The sequence below is a fragment of the Ovis aries genome, chromosome 1 (genome assembly GCF_016772045.2).
Source record: "Ovis aries strain OAR_USU_Benz2616 breed Rambouillet chromosome 1, ARS-UI_Ramb_v3.0, whole genome shotgun sequence".
NCBI classification, from domain to species: domain Eukaryota; kingdom Metazoa; phylum Chordata; class Mammalia; order Artiodactyla; family Bovidae; genus Ovis; species Ovis aries.
The window spans coordinates 3,605,197-3,631,167 of record NC_056054.1 but is presented as its reverse complement, the minus strand read 5'-3'; the positions used below and the strand labels follow the sequence as shown (position 1 = coordinate 3,631,167).

The 25,971-nt window shown below is 51.3% G+C and overlaps 1 protein-coding gene across 5 annotated transcripts; it reads right to left on the bottom strand.

The window, feature by feature from the left end:
- RAB17 (RAB17, member RAS oncogene family) lies at positions 1-25,518 on the bottom strand. 5 transcript variants are annotated; one of them, XM_012182963.4, is made up of 6 exons: positions 25,375-25,493; positions 13,639-13,798; positions 6,745-6,896; positions 6,250-6,375; positions 1,036-1,129; positions 1-765 (listed from the first exon to the last, which is right to left on the bottom strand). In XM_012182963.4, the coding sequence occupies exons 2-6, from the start codon at positions 13,793-13,795 to the stop codon at positions 653-655; spliced, it is 642 nt and encodes a 213-aa protein (XP_012038353.3). In that variant the 5' UTR covers positions 13,796-13,798; positions 25,375-25,493; the 3' UTR covers positions 1-652. The 5 variants fall into 5 exon arrangements, with proteins under 5 accessions (XP_012038353.3, XP_060255101.1, XP_027823053.2 ...); XM_060399118.1 differs by lacking the exon at positions 25,375-25,493 and adding an exon at positions 25,026-25,173 and having other exon boundaries at positions 13,639-22,679; XM_027967252.2 differs by lacking the exon at positions 25,375-25,493 and adding an exon at positions 25,026-25,173 and having other exon boundaries at positions 13,639-13,888.
- Positions 25,519-25,971: the final 453 nt, after the last annotated feature.

Sequence of the window (25,971 nt, the reverse complement as noted above, 5' to 3'; positions counted from 1 at the left end):
TGCGAGAAAAGGGTTTACTTTTAGGAGAAAAACTCACTGGAGCAGAACAAGGTATCCCTCCGCTCGAAATCCGAGTCCTCAAGCCTATGGGCCCAAGCGTCTTGTCCTCATAGTCACCCCAAGAAGCGGACAGTGGGGCCCCGCCCCACCCCCAGCTGCACCCCTCAGGGACCCTCACAGAGGTCCAGTGATGACATGGTCCACTCCAGTGGGGCTTGTTGACCCCTCTCCCCTGTCCTAGGAGCAGGGGAAACCCCCCAGCCCACCCCGAACGGCCTCCTGCCCAGAGCCAAGTCCCCGCTGGCTGATTTCCCCTCCTTCACCGCCTGGTGGCCAGGCAGCTGAGGAGGGCACCTCCAGGAAGGGTCAGGCGTGCCCACCCCCAGGACATCTGGGGACAAGGAGCCCCCACCCTCTGGAGGCCCATGGAGACACAAACGTCTCCCAAAGGACTCCCACGACCTTGGGAGGCGATTATTCTAAGGAATGCCGGCTTCCTGCACCTCGAGGACTCAGGCACGCGCCGGGCTCGACGGTGGACCAAGGTCAGCACCGCTGTCACCACGGAGCTGGCTGGAGCTCGCTCAGAGGACCGCCGGGGCGCGGGCTGGGAGTACCCGCTTCCCCGCAGCTGCCCCTGGAGCGGCCGCTTCTAGTGGGCACAGCATCGGCCACGCTGCGAGGGCCTCTCGCTCAGGGTCAGCGGAGCGTCTCTCTGCCGCCTCTGGCCCTCCTTGCTCTCTTCTCTCCGCAAAAGCTCCCGGGCTGTGGATGACAGGAGGGGGAAGCCCAGCTGGGAGGGAAGCCCCCCAGCCCAGCACAGCCCCTACACCCTTGGCAGCCCCTGGAGACCCCCCTCCCTCGTGCTCTCCGGGAACCAGGAAACAGGCGCCCTTGACTCCTGTGTACCTTCCAGGCCCCTGGCAACATTCGGCTGGGCCTCAGGAGGCCAGATAAGACCCATTTGAAGAAGGTGCACCCCCCCACCCCACCCCACCCTACCTCTGGTTCCCAGGCGGGGGGCTGGTCACTCACCGACGGCATTGAAGACCTCGGCCACCTGGTAGTTCCGTTTGGCCGAGGTTTCCATGAACAGCAGCCCCTTGCTCTCTGCAAACTCCTTCCCTTCCTGGAGGAAGTGACCGTGGGAAGTCCACATTAATCCCAGAAAGACCACGGGACAGTTGCACCAGTGGAGAACCTCATTCCTCATGTCCTGTTACTGGGGCTCCTGGGGGAGGTGGTCAGCAGGGCCAGGAGCGGGGTGTGGCGCTCACTGGAAGGGGAGCCTAGCGCCCCCAGTGGGGTCTGTGGGGAGGCTCCCCTCCCACCATGGAATCTTGGGGTGGGGGACTCCAAAAGCAAGTGAGACATGGAAGGGGCGGTGAGGCCAGCCTGGTGAGAGCCCCCCTGGGCCCTTCTCTGCTCCCCTCCTTGCTTTTGTCACAGGGGTCAGGCCTGCGTGGAGTGATGGTGTGTGAAGCAAGGGAGGCTGGGAAACTCCAGGGCTGCTTGTGTGGTCAAGAAGGGGAGAAGTGTCCACGAAGGAGGACCTGGGGGCCTCCCTGGGCAGTCCCCTCATCTCCGGACCCTCCCAGGAGGAGCTTGGGCCCCAGATGGTCCTGCCTGAGGCTGAGCGGGCCCCAGGGGCTGGGCCAGCCAGGCCTGCAGCATCGCACCCAGCAGCATCCACCCTCCTCACCTGGCCCACAGATATGCACTCCACCCCCTTCCCAAGCTTCTCAGCCCCTCCCAGACACAGAGATGGCTCATTATCATTTGTGTTTTAAAAGACAACGTGACCTGGTACAGATGAGGACTTGGTGACTTTGGGTAGCTCACATCTGGTCATATCTGCATGCACGCTAAGTCACTCAGTCATGTCCAAATCTTTGCAATCTCATAGACTGTGGTCCACCAGACTCCTCTGTCCATGGGATTTCCCAGGCAAGAATACCGGAGTGTATTGCCATTTCCTCCTCCAGGGGATCGTCCCAACAGGGATCAAACCCTCTTTTCCTGCATCACCTACATTGTCAGGGGGATTCTTTACCACTGCGCCACCTGGGAAGCCCCTGGTCATCTGAATGAAACCCAAATATCTGCCTTTCCCCAACTAGCTTGAGGGTTCCAGGTGGAGTCACTCTGAGGGTTTGCTCTCAGTGCAATGGGCCTCTTGCCGGGGGCCAGCGTGAGGAATCCCACCCATGACAAGGTCATGGGGAAGGAAGCCTGGCAAAACGCAAGGATGTGATCAGACTTCATGGGTTCCCCCTGGAATTTCCTGAGCATCCACCCCCCAAGACCAGAGTGTGCCTGCTTTACTGTGTTACGCTTTCCACCTACTCTTCTGTCATTAACAGGGGGCTGTCCCCCCACCACCTTTTTCTGGAAAAAAAAATTAATTTAGAGCTTTTAGATAATAAATCTCCTGGGCATAATACTAGTGTTTCAATCCAGAAACCCCTCTGATGGCTTTCCAGCCTGCCTGCAGGACTCATACAGCTGTGCATGTGATTGTTTACAGTCTCCCAACCTCGAGAGGCACAGGAAGCTTAAAACATCCTAGGAATGCAGAGGCTTCTGAGGTGTCAAGATCATTAGAATAAAACTGATTAAGCGTTTCATTGTTGAGCCAATACTTGCTGCCAAATTTTCATATCCTTTATTTTTAGATATAGTTGGTATATAGAAAAACAAGTAGGAGACCTGGTATTAGCAACATTAGATCTCTGAGTTAAGTACCTTCTTTGTTATAACCCACTGCGCCTTTGTTCTATAGAGATGTAACTTTAGCGCTTTAAGGAGATGCAGATTAAAGAAATACACTTCAGGGGAAACGAGATTAACATTCATTAAGGAAGAGAGCCAAAAAGTGTTAGCAAGCCTCTTGGCCAGAAGATAATGTAAATCACCTAAGACCTTTTGTATACAAAAAGATATACAGAAAGAGTCTGGGCTGCTAACGCTACATAATTTTGTATTACCCATTGATCTCTACGTACAATCAAAAAGGTATAAAAGGCCTTTCTAGACAATAGAGGCGGGGCCAGTCATTGGAAGGACTGGTTTCCCCCCTGTCTCCTCTTTACTCTAATTTCAGGCTGAATTCCCATCTGGGGCGTGGAGGCTCACCATGTCTACTTACTTGTCCCGGCTTCTAAGATCCATAAGAGAGGGAGCCCAAGGCCGGGCACTCTCGGATATTCAAACGGGCACTGGTGGCCTAACGTAGGTGGTGCAAGCTCCTTGTCTGGAGCTTTATTGGTTTTCCACGTAACCCAAGTTAATCAGCCTCTTTTCTCCACTTAATTGTCCTACTATACTATTTCTTCCTAATCTAATCTTATGTTAATAAATAAATAAGTTTTTCCCTCGACAACGCCATCCCCGCTTCGAATTCCCTGGATCCACCGGGGCTGGACCCCGGCAGCCTCTAGCCCCTAAATTGCAGGTCCTCACCCTTCCGTCTGCCAGTTTGTCCTTGAGGTCCCCCATGATGGGGTTCATGGTTATCTCACTGCCCATGGAATGAGAACATCCAGTGCAGAGACCCTGGCTCCTAAATTCATTCCCCCACACAAGGAACCAGTGTTCCTCAGGGAAATGATTTCCAGGGCTGGGGCTGGGAAAGGGCAAGATGAACCGGGAACGACTTGGCCAGCCATTCCTGGCCAGCCAGGAAGGAAGAAAGACCTCAAAGAATAACGGGGCAGGAGGGACAACGCCCACTGGGGTGGGGGATTTCTCAGTGGCCAGATTCAGGAGCAGAGCTCCCTGAACCAGGGAGAGGACCATAGTGGAAAAGTGATACAATCCGAGCTAAGAGCATTTGTGGCTATTTGTTTCCTGATTGGCTCATCATTCTGTGCTTAACAGCTTCCCTGAGAGCTCAGCTGGTAAAGAATTCACCTGCAGTGCAGGAGATCCCGGTTCAATCCCTGGGTCGGGAAGATCCGCTGGAGAAGGGATAGGCTGCCCACTCCAGTATTCTCGGGCTTCCCTTGTGGCTCAGCTGATAAAGAATCTGAGTGCAATGTAGGAGACCCTGGTTCGATCCCTGGGTTGGGAAGATTCCCCTTGGCAAAGGGAAAGGTTACCCACTCCAGTATTCTGGCCTGGAGAGTTCCACGGACTGTATAGTCCATGGGGTCACAGAGAGTCGGACACGACTGAGCGACTTTCACTTTCACTGCTGTGCTTACGTAAGTGAGCCGCTCGCACCTGGGAAAGCTGGGGAAGGGCAGACAGGAGCTATCCGTGCTGTTTCCGCAACAAGCTCTGCAATGCTGGAGTTATTTTAAGATGAAAAGCCCCCAGATTACTGGGAAAGCTTCCCTGCCCGCTGGTCAGCCTGGCCTCCGCCCGACCGAGGCACCTGCAGCTCGGGGGTCTGTGCACTCTGTCCCCCACCCCCAGCCCAAGGCCCAGCCTGTGGGAGCTCGGAGTGAAGAAGAGGCCAGGGTGGGGTCTGGGGTCCCAGGGTCAACAGCCCAGGCCCTGGGGTGGTGGCTCCCGTGCAGTCTAAGCCATGGGGTTCCCCCACCCACAGGCTGGCGGAGCCCAGGGCAGGGGTCCTGGGGGAGCAGAGAGGAGGCCGCATCCGCCCCAGAGCTGGACCCCTGGCCTCCCTGAGGGTCTCCCCACCCAGGTCCCATCTCCCCCACAGCCTGACCTGTCCTCCTCACATTCTTTCTAGGTCACCTATCAGATCCCTGCCCCTGAGCCCACCGCCACCACAGCGGGGGGCTCGGCCACTGAGCCCCAGGGCAGTATGGGGCTTCTCTGGCAGCCCCCTGCCTCCAGCCTCCCTCCCCTCCCTACCCCCTGCCACCCAGCACCCTCTCCCTTCATCTGCCCCTCCACCTCTCCTAAACCCACCCCACACACATCTACACACAGACACCACCTCACCTCCTACACACACACCTATGCACACAGGGAGACACACACCTGTTCACATAGAGACACACCTGTACACAGACACCATCTTACCTCCTACACACACACACCTGCACACACACAGAGACACACACACCTGTTCACACAGACACACACACACATCTGTTCACACAGACACACACACCTGTCCACACAGACACCACCTTACCTCCTACACACACAGACACACACATCTGTGCACAGAGACACACATACCTGTTCACAGACACTCACATCTGTACACAGACACCACCTTACCTCCTACACACACACACACCTGTACACACAGAGACACACACACACACCTGTACACACAGAGACACACACCTATACACAGACACTGCCTTACCTCCAACACACACACACCTATACACACACAGAGATATACACAGCTGTACACACAGAGCCACACACCTATACACAAACACCACCTAACCTCCTACACACACATATCTGTACACACACACAGAGAGACACACACACTTGTACACACAGAGACACACACCTATACACAGATACCACCTTACCTCCTACACACACACACCTGTACATACACAGAGACACACACCTCCTACACAGACACCACATTGCCTCCTACACACACACTCTCCCATACACACACACAGAGACACACATACCTATACACACAGAGAGACACACACACCTGTAACACACGGACACACACGGACCCGTGCTCCCTGCTCCAGGCTCCCAGCACTTCACAAGCTCACCTCCCTGAGCACCTTTTCTGTTCTTAGTCGTTTTACACCTTCTGGGTCCTCTGCTCCTTGCTAATTTCCTAGCAAATAAATGTGGGTTTGCCCCTTCTTGAACCTGGAGGAGGAAATGGCAACCCAGTCCAGTATCTCACCTGGAAAGCCCCACGACAGAGGAGCCTGCTGGGCTCCAGTCCATGGAGTCTCACAGAGTCGGACATGACTGAGCAACTTAGCACATACTTCTTGAACAGTTTGTTGAACACAAAGATGAAGACCTGAAACCCACATTACTCACAGGGGGAGAGGGTGGGGAGGGCCATGATTTCCTCGTTCCTGGTGCTGCCTGCCCCTGCCAGGCCTTGGTGCCCAGGGGGTGTGGGGTCTATGGTGATGCTCAGGGCTCTCCCCACAGCTGGGAGCCACCATCTCTGGGTCTGACCTTCCCAGGAGAGATCAGAAACCTTGGCCCAGGAAGGAAACTGAATTGGGAATTGTGTGTGCGTGTGTGGCTGTGCGAGGGGGTGGTCACGTGTGTTTGGGGTCCCTCCCATCTCCCCTACTGAGACTTGATGACTGTCTCCAGACCCACCTCAAAGGTCACCTCCCGCTCCTCTTCCAGGTCTGTCTTGTTGCCGACCAGCATCACCACAGCCTCTCCAGGGTGGAACTCCTCCTCCAGGTCCTTCAGCCACTGCTGCACTTTGCAAAAGGAATCCTGAAAAAGGAAAACGGGACCGTCAGGCAGACTTGGTGTTCTTCCTCAGCCGTCCCAGAAAAGACAAGGCAGGTGTCAGTGGCCACCCCATGTAAAATACGGTCCAACTGACCCCCCCAAGGAACCATGAGTGATGGACAGTGATGCTCCAGAAAGAGGACCACAGAGCGCCACAAACCCAACTGTGCAGCAGGAAGAGGGGTGGTCAGGGAGGGCTTCCTGGAGGAGGTGACCAACTTTCACTGAAGGATTCTCCACTGGTTATCACGATTTTAATATAAAGGACCAGCCCAGGCCTTTCACATGATGCCTCCAGAAGATAGCCTCCTCATACCTGGGAGGGCAGGGACACGCCCAGGTGAGCCTCACCTTCCTGGTGATGTCATACACCAAAAGCGCAGCGCTGGCGCCCCTGAAGTAGAGGCGGCAGACACTGTGGTACTTCTCCTGACCAGCCGTGTCCCAGATCTCAAACTTCAGACACGCGGCCCCCAAGTCCACCACCTTGGTGAAGAACGCACCTGAAACAGAAGCCCAGAGCGACCTTCGCCTGAAGAACGAGGTCCTTATCCACAGCTCAGCCTGGGCTCAGCTCACCAGTGGGAGACAGACAGCCCCATGCTCCCTGGCACCCTCTTTGGGCAAGGCTCAGCAAACACCTCTTCTGGAAGGTGGCAGTTTCCAGAAGAAGCAGAGTTACAAGGAACTTGCTTGTAGATTACACAGAGGCTTTGTGTGGGAAGATGGACTCGAGGGTCCTACTCAAATCCTCTGGACCACGTGTGGCATGGAAGGGTCTCTGGCAACCAGGGGTCCGCACGTCCCCATGGGTGTCCAGCAATGCAACTGACGGTCACCCACCTCCTCCCCTGAATCCTTCCTGGCCTCCTGCTGACCTCCCAGCCTCATCCACACCTCTGCCTCCCGACTTCCCATCTCCACTGACAACTCTGCTTAGAATCCTTCCTCTTCCCCACCTCCTGACAAGCCCACTGGGGTCTTTGAGTGTCGGCCCTTGGGGTGCCGCTGGGCCCCCCTTCCCCAGGAGGCAGACTGTGGTAGCCTATCCTGTGCTCCACACGCACTCACTGCAGGTAGACGTCTGTGTTCTCACCTGTCACCCCTGCGGGCAGCGGGCACCTGGACTTTTATGCATCCGTGTCTCTGCTTAATGATCACACACAATGAAAGAACTACCCCAGACCTTCCATTTGACATCCTGGGCAATCCACCTTTCACCGTGAAGATTGCTTTTCTCCTTCCCAGAGCTTTCCCAAGTGACGTGACTTTAAGGGAGCTAATTAGTAACACCAAGACGTTTTGTCCCCAGAATGTAAATTGGTGCAGCCACTATGGAAAACAGCGTGGAAGTTCCTCAAAAAACGTAAAAATAGAGCTACCATATGATCCAGCAATCCCACTCCTGGGCATGTATCCAGAAAAGAAAAAAGCTCTAATTAGAAAAGATAGGTGCATCCCAACGTTCACAGCAGCATTCTTTACAATAGCCAGGGCCTGGAAGCAACCTAGATGTCCATCAACAGATGAATGGATAAAGAAGACGTGGTACATATATAAAATGGAATATTACTCAGCCGTAAAAAAGAATGGAATCATGCCGCCTGCAGCAACATGGATGGACCTGGAGATTATTATACTGAGTGAAGGAAGTCAGATGGAGAAGGGCCAATATTACAGACATCACATAATGCAGACTCTAAACTATGACACAAATGAGCTCATCTAAGAAATAGAAAGACACACAGAACAGCCTGTGGCTGCCAAGCGAGGGGCAGGCACAACCGAATCCCTTTTCTGTACAGAAGAAATTAAGACAACACTGCAAATCAACCATACTTCAAAAAAAAAAATGTTATTTTTAAAAAGGTGTTCTGGCCCTGTAGCATATGGGGTGTGCCACATACAGAGCTAAACCAGAGACTGCAGAGAAGCCTGTGGGTGCTTCAGGCGAAGCTGCTGCCCTGCCCAGACCCGGGCTGGGTTGGGGGCTTGTTGGGAGGTTCTGGCAGATGTGGCTTCGTGGTTGAAATGAAAACTTTCACTTCAAGGGCAGCGTGTGAGTGTCCTGGGACTGCCAGAACAAGCGACCACACGATGCGTGGCTTAAAACAGCAGAAAGGTATTATTTCTGTTCTGGGGTCAGGGGTTCAAAATCAAGGTGTCACCAGGGCTGGCTCCTTCCAGAAGTTCTGGGAGGGGCTCTGCCCCACGCCCCCTCCCAGCTCCTGGTAGGGGTGGCAGTAACGGGTGGCCCTGGCTTGTAGGCGCTCCCCACTCTGCCGCTGTCTTCACAGGGCCGTCCACTCTGCAGCTCTGCAGTCTCCTGTTCCAGGGACACTGGTCATGGGATTCACGGTGCACCCGAAATACAGGATTAGCCTTAACTAGTTATGTCTGCAAACACCCTCTTCCCCAGTAAAGCCACAGGTACTGGGGATCAGGACATGGATGTATCATTCTGGACACGATTCAATGTGTCCTACAGATGGAGGGTAAGAGACGCGTCTGGGCTGAGATTCTAGCACAGCAAGGGGAGGATCACCACTCTCACTCACGAGAACCTGGTCTGGGGCAACTCTCAAATGGAAGCCGCCAATGGGGCCTCTGCCTGCATGGCCTGCATTTTTCTGCTCATCCACAAGCTTGGAGTCATATACACCTGTTAGGTGCTATGGACTGAATGACTGTGTCCTCCCAGTCAGTGGGTTGAAGCTCTAACCCTCAGCGTGATGGTATTCGGAGATGGAGCCTTTGCGAGGTGATTAGGCTTAGATGAGGTCGTGAGGGTGGTGGGTTAGTTGCTCAGTCATGTCCGACCCAGCCCCATGGACTATGTAGCCCGCCAGGCTCCTCTGTCCATGGGATTCTCCAGGCAAGAATACTGGAGTGGATTGCCATTCCCTTCTCCAAGGGATCTTCCCGACCCAGGGATTGAACCTGGGTCTCCTGCATTGAGGCAGATCCTTTATAACAACTGAGCTACAAGGGAAGTCCAGCTGAGGGTGGGGCCCCCAAAACAGGGTTAGTGCCTTTGTAAGAAGGCACCCCCATCATGTTTTATCTCTCTGTTTCTCTGTGTGTCTCTGTCTGTCCCTCTGTGTGTGTGTGTCTCTGTCTCTCTCCCTGTCTATCTGTCTCTCTTTCTCTCCTCCATCCCTTGCAAACACAAAGAAGAGGCCATGCAGATACACAGCCAGTTACCAGGATGGCAGCTACCCATAAGCCAAGAAAAGAGGGCTCCGAGTGAAACCTACTTTGCCAGCCCCTCACGCTTGGACTTCCAGCCTCCAGACCTGTGAGAATAAGTCTCTGTTGCATAAGGTACCCAGTCTGTGCTGTTCTGCTGCGACAGCCCAGCAGACCACGATACCAGGTCAAAGCTGCCGTCTGCAGCTCAACAGCAGGACTGACAGCTCCCGGCTCCTAAGAGGCTACTGTGGGGCCTAAGAGAAAAGTGAAAGTGAAGGTGCTTAGTCGTGTGTGACTCTTTGCGGCCCCGTGGACTGTAGCCCACCAGGCTCCTCCATCCATAGGATCCTCCAGGCAAGAGTACTGGAGTGGGTTGCCATTTCCTTCTCCAGGGGATCTTCCCTACCCAGGGATCGAACCCAGGTCTCCCGCATTGCAGGCAGACGCTTCACCCCCTGAGCCACCAGGGAAGCCTAAGCAGGATGAAATTCCACTAGGACTGTTGGCGTCATGAGGGTGAGGGCCGCGTACGGGCCTAGGAAGGAGGCCTAACTGCTGCAAGGACTTTGCTGATTCCCTTAAACCTTCAAAAGCCCAGCTTCCTTCCTTACCACGAGTCAACACTGCCCCCTTCCCAGCGTGGTTGTCAAACCCATGAGAAAAGAGAGGAGGCACCTGTCTGACACCTGACATCGCTTCCCCGCCTCCCTCTCCCCTCTCCTCTCTCCCCGGCTCCCCAGCTCCTTGGCCAGGAGCAGCAGCCTTTTGCCCACATGCTTCGCCTATTTGCTGTCAAGCCACATCACACTTCTGAGTTCGATTCTGGTTTCACCCTAAAAGCCCTCACTGCCGGGCGACAGGTGGGCATAAAACTCAGGTTTGTTTCCTCTGTTTAGCTGTCTTAGCTTCTGATATTTTCCTTTTCTACTCCGAAAATGACAACTCATGCTTGAGCGTAAATCAATGCATTTAATAAAATCCTAACAAATTTCCAGGGAGGGCAGGGTTTTCAGTTGGAACAATGATGTGGTACAAGAGGCTGCTGGCTGTTTACAGACCACAGCACCTCGTCTCCCGGGAGAGAGAGAGAGACAGGCCCCTAGGAGGCCCTCTGGGCTGGTAACTGATGCCAACTTCCACCCTCGCCCTGCAGACTCCCTGGCTCCAAAAAAGACCCCACATGTATTACCTTCTTTGTTCAGAAAACTGCTGACCACATTTTCTACCTGTTCACAGGTAAAGACGAAGAGTGATTAAGAGATAAACTTCCAAGATATGCAAACAGACTTGGAGATTTTGCCTAAAATGATACTGGCAACAAGCCGGGGTCTGGGGGCAGGATCAGACCAAGAACCAGGAACCATTCACATTTCTGGAACGTGCTGGGGGAGATGACACATTGGCGCATTTTCATCAGCCGATAATCTGAACCGGGGCCACGTGGCCCGCTGCTCTTCATGGTGACGCAAAGCAGGGCTCCGACTTCCTCTGGCCCCCCCGCAGATTCAACAAGGGGGCCAGTGGCAGGGACACCTGGGGACCCTCCCGGCCCCCTCCCCAGCCTCTGGAAGCAGATGTGCCTTCCTCTTACTGAGCGGAATGGACCCCCTGCGGACACTGACTCACAGACAACTCACTGGGGTTTTTCCTTCAACTTGCACATGGTGGCCGCAATGCAAAGGAGTCTCGGCTAAACGCTAACACAAGGAAAGGCTGTGCTTTTTGACCTTTTAATTAAACAGCCGCTCCTGCTCACTCAAGCCCTCTCTGCAGCCTTCCCTTTTTTTGTAAAAGTCGTGAACTGCCTCCGGGTTGAAGGAAACAAGACAGGGGTGACTCCTCAGGGACGCCTGGGCTCCAGCAAAGTTTCCTTCAGCAGGGAGGGGGGCGGAGGGGGCAGAAACCCAGCACCCTTGGAGACTCCCCTGCTTCACACAAGGCCCAGCTGGTCCAAACTGGTTCCACTGGCAAATCCGCACACAAGCACTAGATGTCACCACCCTCCAGAGATGCCCCTGAGACGTGCGGGGAAGAGCCCACCTGCCACGGCAGGAGATATTAGAGACACGGGTTTGATCCCAGGGTTGGGAAGAGCCCCTGGAGGAGGAAATGGCAACCCGCTCCAGTACTCTCGCCTGGAGAATCTCTTGGACAGAGGAGCCTGGTGGGCTACAGTCCGCAGGGTTGCAAAGAGTTGGACAGGACTAAAGCAACTTAACACACACACACGCACACACACACCCCTCAGCCAGAGGGTTGTGGGCCACTGAGAATACACAGATATGGGCAGGTGTTCCCAGATAACCTTATTCACAAAAACAGGCAGAGCCCTGTGAGCTCACGGTTGGGATCTCAACCCTCTGGCTGGGCTGGGATATGGAGGGCTGTGTGCCTGCGTGTGAACCTGGATCCAGATTCAGGAGAAGGAGACAGCGAGGACCAGCGTGGAAAGCTTGTCCAGATCTAGGCTCACACGCAGGCACACGGCCTCCCACACCCCAGCTCGGCCCGGCCCCTTCTGTGGTCTCTGCTCTGGACTAAAACCCACCTGGAGGCCAGACATAGCACTTCGTTGTATTTTTGCTTTTAAGGCCCAGTCCAGTATCACAGGTGAGTGGGGTCAGCCTTCCTGCTGATGGAGAAGAGGTTGCCCTGTGCACCCTCAGCGGGCCTGAATCCACAGTCCTCTCCCCACGGTTCTATCCCATGGCCAGCCCCTCACCCTGCTCTGCCCTTCCCACCACTGACTCCAGGAGCCTGGCCCTGGCCACTCCCTTTGGCCCTGCATGCCTCAGGGACTCAGGAACCACCGTCCTGAGAAGACTGAGGGCCCCCAAAGGCTGTCCATTGAATTTTTTTGTTTCTATGTCGGTGTGCCTGCTTGGCATTTAGAAAATCCTCCATACCTATTAGGGGCCTGGGGCAGAGGCCACACCCAGCAGGTACTTGCTAAGTGAGAGAGGGAGTGAACGGATGAGTGAATGGATGGATGCAGAGAAATGGAAGGCTCATCCACCAGCATCAGGTCAGCCGCTCAGTCATGTCCGACTCTTTGTGACCCCATGGACTGCAGCACGCCAGGCCTCCCTGTCCATCACCAACTCCTGGAGCTTGCTCAAACTCATGTTCATTGCTTTGGTGATGTCATCCAACCATCTTATCCTCTGTCGTCCCCTTCTCCTCCCACCTCAATCTTTCCCAGCATCAAGGTCTTTGCAATTTAGTCAGTTCTTCACATCAGGTGGCCAAAGTATTGGAGTTTCAGCTTCAGCATCAGTCCTTTCAATGAATATTCAGGACTGATTTCCTTTAGGATGGACGGGTTGGATTTCTTTGCAGTCCAAGGGACTGTGCATAACCAAGTCCAAATTTCAAACCAAAGCTTTCGTTCCAAATTAGGTGTCTTTCCAGCATGTCGGGCTGCCTCCCAAGCAAACTGACACAAAGTACAGGTTGGGTTTCCCTATTTTAGGTGGGAAATGGGGGGTTTCACTCCTAGACAGGATGTGAAGGAGGCTGATTGCCCACAGATGCTCCAAAGTCCTTCCCCTCTGAAGGCTGTGACCCGTTAGCCTCTTGAAGCAGCACAGTGAGAGGGGCCTCCCTCCCTGACAACCTTTCTGACAGCACCCATCCCCCCTCCAACCCAAGCCAGGAGGGTAAACTGAGTCCGGGCAGAACAGGACTAGCTTTAGTAGGAGGGCAACCAGCCAGAGTGAGAGGCCGGCTTGTCTAGGAGGTTGGGTGGCAGAGCGTGGTGGCAGGTGCTTCTTCTGGGCTCCCCCTCCACCAACAAAATCTCTCACATACCCAACCCTTCGGCGCCAGACTCAGCCCTGGAATCTTCCAGCTGAGCTGAAGCCTGGTTGAGTTCTGGATTCCACGTGCGTGCCCACCGGCCCATGGAGGACCTTGTGCCCCCGGCATGCCTGAGGCTCCAGGAGGGCATGAGAATTCCCAGGTGGCTGGTTCCCATGTGCCCCACACCCGGGTCAGCAGCCCTGGCTTCCCCACAAGGAGACTAAGGAAGGGGTGCCCCGTCCCATCACTTACATCCCACGGTTGGCAGGATGCTCTTGAAGTCATTCTTCACATACCGGACGGCCAAGCTGGACTTGCCCACAGAGCCACTGCCCAGGAGAACCAGCTTGAAGATGCAGGGCTGGCCCGGGGCGGCCCCGGGACGAAGGACCCCATCCACCTGTGCCATGCCCTGCAGAGACACAGCGACGCGAGGAGGCTGAACGATGCCAAACGATCTCAGCAAGCTCACCCCCGGGACACGGACCAAACACGGACAGCCCTAAATGGAATGGAGTTCCAAGTCAGAGGGACCTGGCTTGCCAGTCCTGGGCCACTATGCACCCCATCTTGCCATCTGGAAATCAGGGTGAACAATAGCTATGACATAGGTCTGTTGTGATGTGCTTGGAAAGCATGTCCCCAGGGCTCGCAGGGCCAATGCATACGAACACCTTAAAACACTGCAGGATAGCCATTGAATGCTAGTCATCATACCGGCTCACTTCCTCCTCCTATCACCTCTAACTTTCGAACAATCCGTAGCTATTCCAAAAATGTTCTGAAAAGCCCGAGAGGCACGGCACTCTCTCAGTTGTGGTTCCTGGATTAAAACTGGCAGGTAAATAGGTTCCAGAAAACCTATTTACAAAAATGGTTAGTGTTTCAAGGATCTCAGAACATTTTAGCATTTCCCACTGTACTAAAAGCCTTAAAACATACAGTCATAACAAGCACCCTCTTCCAACAACACAAGAGATGACTCTACACATGGACATCACCAGACGGTCAACACCAAAATCAGATGGATTATATTCTTTGCAGCCAAAGATGGAGAAGTTCTATACAGTCAGCAAAAACCAGATCAGGAGCTGACTGTGGCTCAGATCATGAACTCCTTATTGCCAAATTCAGACTTAAATTGAAGATAGTAGGGAAAACCTTTAGAGCATTCAGATATGACCTAAATCAAATCCCTTATGATTATACAGTGGAAGTAACAAATAGATTCAAGGGATCAGATCTGATAGACAGAGTGCCTGAAGAACTATTGATGGAAGTTTGTGACATTGTACAGAAAGCAGGGATCAAGACCATCCCCAAGAAAAAGAAATGCAAAAACACAAAATGATTGTCTGAGGAGGTCTTACAAATAGCTGAGAAAAGAAGAGAAGTGTAAGGCAAAGGAGAAAAGGAAATATATACCCATTTGAATGCAGAGTTCCAAAGAATAGCAAGGAGAGATAAGAAAGCCTTCCTCAGAGATCAATGCAAAGAAATAGATGAAAACAATTGAATGGGAAAGATTAGAGATCTCTTCAAGAAAATTAGAGATACCAGGGAAACATTTCATGCAAAGATGGGCTCGATAAAGGACAGAAATGCTATGGACCTAACAGAAGCTGAACGTATTAAGAAGAGGTGGCAAGAATACACAGAACTATCCCCCCAAAAAATCTTCATTACACAGATAACCACAATGGTGTGATCACTCACCTAGAGCCAGACATCTTGGAATGTAAAGTCAACTGGGCCTTAGGAAGCATCACTACAGACAAAGCTAGTGGAGGTGATGGAATTCCAGTTGAACTATTTCAAATCCTGAAAGATGATGCTGTGAAAGTGATGCACTCAATATGCCAGTGAATTTGGAAAGCTCAGCAGCAGCCACAGGACTGGAAAACGTCAGTTTTCATTCCAATCCAAAAGAAGGGCAATGCCAAAGAATGCTCAAACTACCCCCACAGTTGCACTCATCTCACACACTAGCAAAGTAATGCTCAAAATTCTCCAAGTCAGGCTTCAACAGTATGTGAACTGTAAACTTCCAGATATTCAAGCTGGATTTAGAAAAGGCAGAGGAACCAGAGATCAAATTGCCATCATCTAAAAAAAAAAAAAAAAAAAAGCCATCATCTGTTGGATTATAGAAAAAGCAAAAGAGTTCCACAAAAATACATCTACTTCTGCTTTATTGACTATGCCGAAGCCTTTGACTGTGTAGATCACGACAAACTGTGGGAAATTCTTAAAGAGATGGGAATACCAGACCACCTGACCTGCCTCCTGAGAAATCTGCATGCAGGTCAGGAAGCAACAGTTAGAACTGGACATGGACAATAGACTGGTTCCAAATAGGAAAAGGAGTACATCAAGGCTGTATATTGTCACCCTGCTTATTTAATTTATATGCAGAGTACATCATGCAAAGTGCCAGGCTGGATGAAGCACAAACTGGAGTCAAGATTGCCAGGAGAAATATCAATAATCTCAGATATGCACATGACACCACCCTTGTGGCAGAAAGTGAAGAAAAACTAAAGAAACTCTTGATGAAAGTGAAAGAGGAGAGTGAAAAAGCTGGCTTAAAATTCAACATTCAAAACACAAAGATCATGGCATCCAGTTCCATCACTTCACGGCGAATAGATGGGGAAACGACGGAAACAACGACAAACTTTATTTTCTCAGGCTCCAAAATTACTACGGATTGTGACTGCAGCCATGAAATCCAAAGACACTTGCTCCTTGGAAGAAAAGCTATGAAAAAGCTGGACAGCATATTTAAAAGCACAGACATCACTTTGCCTACAAAGATCCATATAGTCAAAGCTATGGTTTTTCCAGTAGTCATGTATGGATATGAGAGTTGGACTATAAAGAAAGCTGAGCGCTGAAGAATTGATGCTTTTGAACTGTGGTGTTAGAGAAGACTCTTGAGAGTCCCTTGGACTGTAAGGAGATCCAACCAGTCCATCCTAAAGGAAATCAGTCCTGAATATTCATTGGAAGGACTGATCCTGAAGCTGAAACTCCAATACTTTGCCCCCCTGATGCGAAGAACCAGCTCATTGGAAAAGACCCTGGTGCTGGGAAAGATTGAAGGCAAGAGGAGAAGGGGACAAGAGGATGAGATGGTTGGATGGCATCAACAACTCGATGGACATGTGCCGGGGGCCAGCGTGAGGAACTCCGCCCAGGGCAAAGGTCATGAGGAAGGAGGCTTGGCATACGCAAAGGCGTGATCAAGCCTCAGGAAACCCCCTGTTCCCGAGCATCTAACCCCCAAACCAGAGTCTGTTTTATGCTCTCACCTACACCTCTGACTTTACGGGGGGCTCTCCCCATAACCGTTTCTCTCGGAGAAGGAGTAAACGTGCAGCTCCAAGGCAATAAAAATTCCTGGGCGTGACAAGAGTGTTTCAGCTTACGGACTCCTCTGAAGGTTATCTAGCCCACCTGTATAGGTTTGTCCGGCCACATGTGATTGTTTATAGCCTCCCAACCTGAGAGGCATGAGATGTTTTAGACTTACTAAAGGCAAATTATTTTGGGGAGTTGGAAATTATTAGTATAGTGTGTTGGTTAGGAACTATATTGGTGAAGGGTTCTTCATTTGTTGGGTCAATAATTGCTGCTAATTCCCTGCTCTGGGTGGGACAAGGATGTTTCAGGTCAAACCTCTCTGCTGACAGACTAGCTTGTGTGACAGGATTATTCATACTCCTGCCACATGATTGTTTACTACCTCTTAACCATAAACAGCACAGAGAGTTTTGGAGTATTTTGAGAGTCTTAATTAGCATAGGACTTTTTCTTCTTGTTGAGTCAATGATTGCCGCCAGGCCTCCATATCCTTAGGCACCTGGGAATATATTAATCAATATATTTGGACTATAGAAAAGGAAATATGGTAGTTTTTGATGTTAGCAATACTAGACTTTTTGAGTTAATGGATTTTCTCTTTTGTAATAGATCACTGTACTTTGTTATAAATCACTGTGTCCTTGCTATGTAAAAATGTAACTCTATCATATCTTAAGACTAAATAGATCTTAAGGGGAGCATTGGTGAAAGGATTTTCATTTGTTGGGCTGATGTTTGCTGCTAAATCTCCATGTTCCCTACCCTTATAATGAATATAACTAGCATATAGGAAGAAATAAGTATTAACCTTTAAGCATATAGGAGAAATAAGTATTAACCTTTAAGATTAATCATGTTAACCTTGGGTTAAATAAATTCCTTTCTTGATTGTAACTCACTACACCCTCACCCTATAGGAATGTAACTTTATTTGGAGGGTGGTGCCTGGTTTAAGAAAAAACACCCTTAGAAGAAATAAGTTTTTTGGTTATCAGAAAGAAAGGATCATAAAATGTCAGCAGGTCTCACTCATGGCCAGAAGATGATGTAATATCCCTAAGACCTTTTTTTTAATACATTTATGTGAAGCACCTGATTTTGATAAAGGTCAGGACTGCTGACCCCCCGTGTGACTCTGTATTCATCTCTGTATGTAACAAAAGGTATATAAGCAAACCCCAAAATAAAGAAATCGGATCAGTTTCCGGAAAGACTGATTCCCCCACGTCGCTTCTTTCTTGCTCCCGTTTTTCTGGCTGAATTCCCATCTGGAGCATGGATGCTATTCCACGTAATCCAAGTTATTCAGCCTCCTTTTCTCCACTAATCTTCCTACTACACTATCCATTTCTAATCTCTCTATATCTGTGATTAAATATGTATTTTTCCAAAGATGCCAACTCCGTCCCCCCACCTTCGAATCACCCTGGATCCACCGGGGCTGGACCCTGGTAGACATGAGTTTGAGCAAGCTCCGGGAGTTGGTGATGGACAGGGAGGCCTGGTATGCTGCAGTTCATGGGGTTAAAAAGAATCAGACATGACTGAGTGACTGAATTGACTAACTGAAAACACGCAGTGATATGCCCTGGAGAAAAAGGACTCTGTGATCAAAATAAATTTGGGCAAACTCCGTGTATTTTTTCATTATAGAAAATGTCAGGCATGTACCAGAACAGAGCAGAAGAAGGTCATTCTGGTGAACCTCAGGCTTCCATCATCCACCTTCCAAGAACTAGCTGTACCCACACCCCCAAAGCCCACTCCCACCAAAGATTACTTTGAGGGGATTCTTAGACAACCTACTATTACTTTTGCAAATATCAGTTTATGTACATGCATCCTCTTTTTCCTTGCAATTTATTTGTGGAAGAAATCATATTTTCCTATAGTTTTCGGTCTGGATTTTGCTGATTGCATCCCTGTATGGTCACTGAATATGCTCCTGCAAAACCTGTATTTTCTGTAGTTTGGTGGCTCAGAACAGAAATCTGCTTGGACACTGGCTATCTTTTGGCAAGAATGCTTTTGTGAGTGTGATGCATGTTTCCTCAGGAGGCAGATAATGTCAGGAAGATCCCCTAGAGAGGGAAATGGCAATCCATTCCAGTATTCTTGCTTGGAAAATCCCGTGGACAGAGGAGCCTACCTACAGTCCATGGGGCACAAAATAGTTGGACACAACTTAGCAACTAAATAACAACAATTGTCTGTATTGCTTCTAGAAAAATCTTTCCCTGAAAATTGGCCAAATCCACCTCAGAGCCAGCCCATCTTGTGAGCAGAGCCTCTCCCATCTCGATGTAGGAAGGGAAGCGATTCTGGAGAGGAAAGGAAGTGACCCCTCCACCCCAGCCCCCAAGTCCCCAGCAAGCAGCCAGGGCCACAGGCTGGTCTGCTCTGCCCTGTGGGGACAAGAGGAAAAGAATCAAACAGATGCGAGTCCTAACTACCAGTGAGACTTTCTGGACAGAAAGTGTCTGGAGTTACCATGCCTGGCAGACAAGGGCTCACAGGCCCATCTGCTCCCCGGGGACAGGGACTCCGCAGAGCGGAGTGCTCCCGGAGACCGCGTCTGGGACCCCATATTCCTCGGGACACTTCATGGTGTCAGTGGGCGACATCCTGCTGCAGCTTTTTCTGCAGCCCCCAGACTCACAGCTGCCTGGGGTTGGGGGATGGGCTCTACAAGGGCCAGCCCTCTCTCCAGAACCCACCACCATGCAAGAACTCAAAGCTGTCCTGCTGCCGATTCCTGACCCACGAGTAGAAATGAAACTCAAAGGCAAAGTAAAATAGGGACTTCCCAGTGGTCCAGTGGTCAACACTCTGAGCTACCATGGCAGGGAACACGGGTTCAAACCCTGGTTGGGGAACTAAGATCCCACATACTGAGCACCACAGCCAAAAAATGAATAAATAAGTTAAAACAGTTTTTCAAAAAAAGGCACAGTAAAATAAACACTAAGGACAAATGGGGAGCCCCCCAATTGGCTGGCCCTCCAGGGATAAAATGACATCTGTAACTCTGCTCGGCAGGTCAAAGGGCAAACCAGAGTCCCGAAAGCCACCTGAAGCCCCAGAAGAGATAACAAACAGACTCAGGCTCAAAGGTCAGGGGTTGCTAGAGCTGCTTATCTGTCAACCACACCACCAAATAAGCTGGAGGATTTGCCTTCCAGTGCAGCAGCGACATCTGCTCTCCGCTCACGCTGATGCAAACCCCTCTCCAGCCCCCGAGTCCCGCCTGTTCTCACAGCTGCCACTCCCACAGCACCCTGACCCCGATGCCCCCCGCCCCACCCCATCCTGCATCCAGTCCCCGTAAACAGCAGCTCATAGAAGAGCCAACACTCCCTGCCACCGTCCCACCTGCAGCACCCTGTTCCTCCTCTTAACTGAAAGGATCTCAGTGTCTAACTCTACCTTAATCCAGTTACTTTGATGGTAATTGTTTCTCTCTCTCGCTGGGCTGTAACCTCTCATGAAAGCAGAGTGTTCACTGAGATTGTTGTTGTTCAGTTGCTGAGTCGTGTCCAGCTCTTTGCGACCCATGGACTGCAGCACACCAGGCTTCCTGTCTTTCACTGTCTCCCGGAGTATGCCCAAACTCATGTCCATTGAGTTGGTGATGCTATCTAACCACTGAGATTATAGTAGGTGCTCAATAGAGATCTCATGAGTGAACATGGGGTTGGCTTAGCAAGAAGCCAGCATGTCAGACATAGTTTGTGTAGCCAGCCCTACGCCAGGTAGCATGTCAAGCACTGGGCTGGGGTCTCTGCAGAAAGAGAACCAGAGGGGCCTCCAGCAGGCCCTGAGACCAGCTTCCGGCAGGCAGCTCAGCCTGAGAGACCATGGAAGGCAGAAAGTTACTGAAGTTGGATCACCGACTCGATGTCACAAGTCTGAGCAAGCTCTGGGAGTTGGTGATGGACAGGGAGGCCTGGCATGTCGCAGTCCATGGGGTTCCAAAGAGTCGGACACGACTGAGCGACTGAACCGAACTGAACTGCCTTTAGGATCACCCTACATTCAGACGAAGCTGTTAAAACAGCATGTAAAACCTTGACCAACTTGAATGGGTCTTGCCTCCTCAAACAGATTGGTTGACCAATCAAACCTGGAGTCACTGTGCAGAGACAGCGCTGTGCGTGGAGAGGCAGAAGCCACGCCCCCAGGATGACTCCGGAGCAGGAAGCTTCAGACCACGGAAAGCAAAGAACAAAGTGCTGGCATCAGAGCCCTTACCATGTGAGAAGTCCTTTAATCAGCAAAACGCGACTTCCAGGTGCGCGAGTCACTGATATAGACTGGTTTCAGTTCAGTTCAGCTCAGTTCAGTCGCTCAGTCATGTCCGACCCTTTGCAACCCCATGAGCCACACCATGCCAGGCCTCCCTGTCCATCACCAACTCCCAGAGTTTACTCAAACTCATGTCCATTGAGTCGGTGATGCCATCCAGCCATCTCATCCTCTGTGGCCCCTTCTCCTCCTGCCATCAGTCTCTCCCAGCATCAGGGTCTTTCCCAATGAGTCAGCTCTTTGCATCAGACAGCCAAAGTATTGGAGTTTCAGCTTCAACATCAGTCCTTCCAATGAACACTTAAATGGACTAATCTAAGATGAACTAATTAGCTTCTGAGTTTAAAATTCCCCAAGCCCCTTAAACGTGGCCCCAACCCTGGACTGCAGAGAGGGGGCCTTGTCTCCTGTCTCCTCGCTGGTCAACCTCGAATTAAAGCTCTGTCTTTTCTCAAAAGCCAGTGCCATAGTGTTGGCTTCTCTGTGTGGGGAGCAGGGAGCCCTTGCCCCACAAGACAGCAGGGGAGGAGGAGACCAAGGCTAAGGGACAGGCCGTGTCCACCGAGGAGCAGGGGCAGCAGGCTCGGGGCCCTGCACGGCTCAGCTGCACACAGGCTTCTTTTGAAGCCGAGCAAGAAGCCTCTGGGGCCCGGTGTTACCTCACCTTACAGAGAGACGAGAAGCTTTCCTAAGACAAAGATTTGGGATTCAAAGTCAGAGCAGGCTCAAGGGGGAGGGATGGATTGGGAGTTCGGGATTAGCAGATGCCAACTGGTATATATAGGATGGATAAACAACAAGGTCCTACCATATAGCACAGGGAATTATATTCGCTATCCTGGGACAAACCATGATGCAAACAGAGTATGAGGAAGACTATATATGTATACACACGCGTGTATAATTGAAGTACTCCGCTATAAAGAAGACGTGAATGCAGCATTGTAGATCAGCTTCAAGAAAACAAAGTTGTTTTCAAAAGAAAAAAAAATTTTTTAAGCCAGAGCAGGCTGCCTTCATGTCCACACCATATTCACCAGGCACAAGCATCATTTCAACCACTTACAGAGCAGCAGGTCCTGGGTTCCATCCACATCTAGAACCGCTGGTGCAAGGAGCCTGCCGGGAGCCTCCAGCCTGAGCTCACCATCGTAAGGACGGTCAGCTCAGTAGCAGCCCTCGCTCATTAACCACCTGTTCTTTGGCCAAATGTGGAGAAACTGTGGCGCAGTGGTGACCAGTGGCTGGGGTGGGGGAAACGGAGAGATACGGGTCAAAGGGTGCAAACTTCAGCTGTAAGATTCATGAATTTGGGGGGACCCTGAGTACAGCGTAATGATTAGAGCTGATACCGTATCACTTGAAAACTGCCAAGAGAGAGATCTTAAATGTTCCCACCTGGTATGTCTATACAATTGAACATCACTCAGCCATTAAAAGGAACTAAACGGGGTCATCTGCAGAGATATGGATGGACCTAGCGCCTGTTATCAGAGAAGGCAATGGCAGCCCACTCCAGTGTTCTTGCCTGGAGAATCCCAGGGACAGGGGAGCCTGGTGGGCTGCCGTCTGTGGGGTCTCACAGAGTCGGACACGACTGAGCGACTTAGCAGCAGCAGCACCTGTTATACAGAGTGAAGTAAGTCAAAAAGAGAAAAACATATATTAACACATATGTGAAGTCTAGAAAAATGGTACAGACGAAGCTATTTCCAAGGCAGGAACAGACACCCCTGGAGAGAACAGACACATGGAAACAGTGAGGGGAAGGAGAGGATAGGATGAACGGGGAGAGCAGCCCCGACATATAGACACCACCACGTGTGAGCCAGACAGCTAGCGGGAACCTGCTGTCCAGCACAGGAGCTCAGCTCTGCGATGACCGAGAGGGGCAGGACGGGGGTGAGTGGGAGGGAGGCTCTTCAGGGAGGGCATATACGCCCGCACACAGCTGAAACCAACATCAGAAACCAGTATCACATCGTGAAGCAATTATACTCCAATCAAATAAAGAAACATTTTTAAAAGACACGGTAATTATGTGAGGGGGTAGGGGTGTTGGCTCAGCTATGATGGTTATCATTTTGCAATATGCAAATATATCCAGTCAGCACGTAACAAACCTTAAAGATGCACAATGTTATATGTCGACTATGTCTCAATAAAGCTCAGAAACAGCAACACTTTTAAGAGTGGACTCCCTAGCTTTCTGTGACACCCACAGTAATGCCCCGCTTCCTGCTGAGTACCTAAGGCACCTGCTGAGAAGCAGGCATTCCGCTAAATCTGCGCTATAATTCTACATAAATAGAGTGTTCTAACACACGGACAGCAATGCATCCTCAAGTATTTAAAGATACCTCTTTGAGTTTTCTTTTCTATTTATGTGCACAAATTAATAAAACTCAAGTCAAGAAAATCTTTAGTCCAAAGCATGTGTGAATTAACCAAACTCGGTAGAGTATAAACAAACACACAGGTAACACACCTCTTTATCTACAAATATTATTTTGCTATAAACATAAACACATAATTGTCAACATGAAAAAATCTGTTTACCCATAATCCCATTCCCTTTATACAAGGGACAAGATGTTGCCTACTTTCTTCTAGTTTGTTTCTCAGAATCTTACAAACAAACCAACCATCATTTTAACATTAAAAAAAAAACAAGCTGTATCAAGAGTAGTTTTCCACATTGCTATATATGTTACAGATGCATTTGACATGTGTGTGTTTAATGACCACATAACATCCCTACAACAATTCCAGTTTGCTGAACTATTTCTCTGTTACCAGGTGATTACTTGGCTTTCTTTTTTTTTTTTTTTTTTTTCTGTAATAAATAAGACTGCAGTAAGCATTTTCCTGTATGGTTTCTTGTGTGATTACATGTCATAAGCATTTGATAATCAGAGGTTGGAGCCCTCTGTTCAGGGAGAGAATCAAAAATGTGACTGCTGACTCGGCCTCTGGAATTTCATGAAGATGGGGTGATGGATAGGGAAGCCTGGCGTGCTGCAGTCTGTGGGGTCTCAAAGAGTCTGACACGACTGAGCGACTGAACTGAACTGGGGTAACTGAAGTCTCTCTAAACGCAGAGACATTCTCATGCTTGAGGCCAGTAGGGACACCCTGTCGAACCTTTCAGTTTGGGGCTTTTCTTTCTTACAAGCTCACATCCGTCCACCGAGGGAGAAAGGAGAGGATGGGAAATCCAAACCAGCCTTCCTGGAGAGGAGCCGCCCCAGGGAGGGTCGGTCTGCAGTCCGAGCACGACCTCCTCCCTGGCCGGCCCCGCCCAGCGTGCAAGGATTACAGCGCAGCTGTCTACCCTGAGGTCAGTCGATGTCCCGATCCATCAACGGAAATGGATTCAAGACTTTAACTGGATTTTCCCTGAGGCCACTCTTTAAACTAGCTGCCCTGCTGGCCCAGCAGGTAAGAACCCGCCTGCCAAGCAGGAGACACGGGTTCCATCCCTGGGTTGGCAAGATTCCCTGGAGAAGGAAACAGCAACCCACTCCAGTATTCTTGCCTGGAGAATCCCATGGACAGAGGAGGCCGGCAGGCTACAGTCCATGGGGGTCGTAAAAGAATTAGACAGGACTCTGGCTAAACAACAACAAAGGGATTAAAGGAGATTCTTTCAACCGGAATCTCCTGCCGGAACCCTGACCTAGCAAGCCACTGGGGACAAGCGAGGACAGCTCTGGCGCTCAGGAGTACACACTCCTGGCCCCTCAGTTTCCACTTCTGATTCCTTACACGGGGGCTCAGGCACAAACACACAGACACAGAGACGCAAACCCACATGACACATATATACACACATCCACACACATGCACTCAGACACTAATACACAAGGCAGACACACACGTGCACACAGACACACAAAGGTACAAACACACAGACTCACACATACGCACACACTACAAACCGCTCAGCACTTTAAACCCGGACTCACGTGCTCCCCAGGCCTGGTCACTTCCAGCAAGCCTGACAGCCGGTCATCACTGGGTCCCCCAGGGCCCCGACCTGGGTCCCCGTTTCCCCCCACTTCTGGTCACGGGGAACGCCTGCTCCCTCCACGGGCAGGCTGGGCGTGGCCGTGTGCCGGGGGCAGGGCAGAGGCTCGGCTCCAACAGAAAACAGGTGAGAGGCAGCCTCCCCAAGGTCAGGCCTCCTCCCTTCCAGAGAAGCTCTGGGGCAAGGTGCGCCGTGGTCACGTGGTCATCTGGGGCAGGGGGCCTGGCCCTTAGCGCGGGCGAGCGGAGCCTCTGAGCACCTGCGGGAGCACCTCCGGGAGCACTTACCGGAAGTCCCGCTCCTCCCTGGCCCCCGGCTCCCGCCGAGTTTCTCAGCTTTGTTGTGTCTCATTTCGGCGCTGCAGATTTATTTCCCTCCACGCCTTCCTCAAGCTGTGGGGCTCTTTGTTGTGCTTGAAACTAGTAGCCCAGAAGAGCAGGAAGTATTTGGGTCGGAAGAATTCACCGCTGCCACCAACAGCTGGGAGCCAGCGCCGGGGGTGGGGCTCTGTGTCTTTCCAGGCCTGCGGGGAGCAGGTTCCCTGGATGGGACTGAAGTCATGGAGAATCCCTGCTTCCGTTTCCCAGCAGAGGAGGCCTCACGAATGATCAACATAAAACTGCATTTAGAATTCTGTGACCCGTGGCCCCAGAGCCCCCAGTGACTGCCCAGGAGCAGAGGGAACAGCCCCAAATCCATGCTGCTCCCACCGCAGCCTGGAGTGGGGCCAGCCAGCACCTCTGGGTGGACGGGGGCTCAGGGCCTGTGTGTCCGTCTGTCGCTGTGTAACAAGCAACTCTCAACTCGGAGGCTTACGGAACACGTTTATAGCCTCACAGATTCCGAGGGTCAGGAGCCTGGGCGCAGCCTCCGGGGTCCTCTGC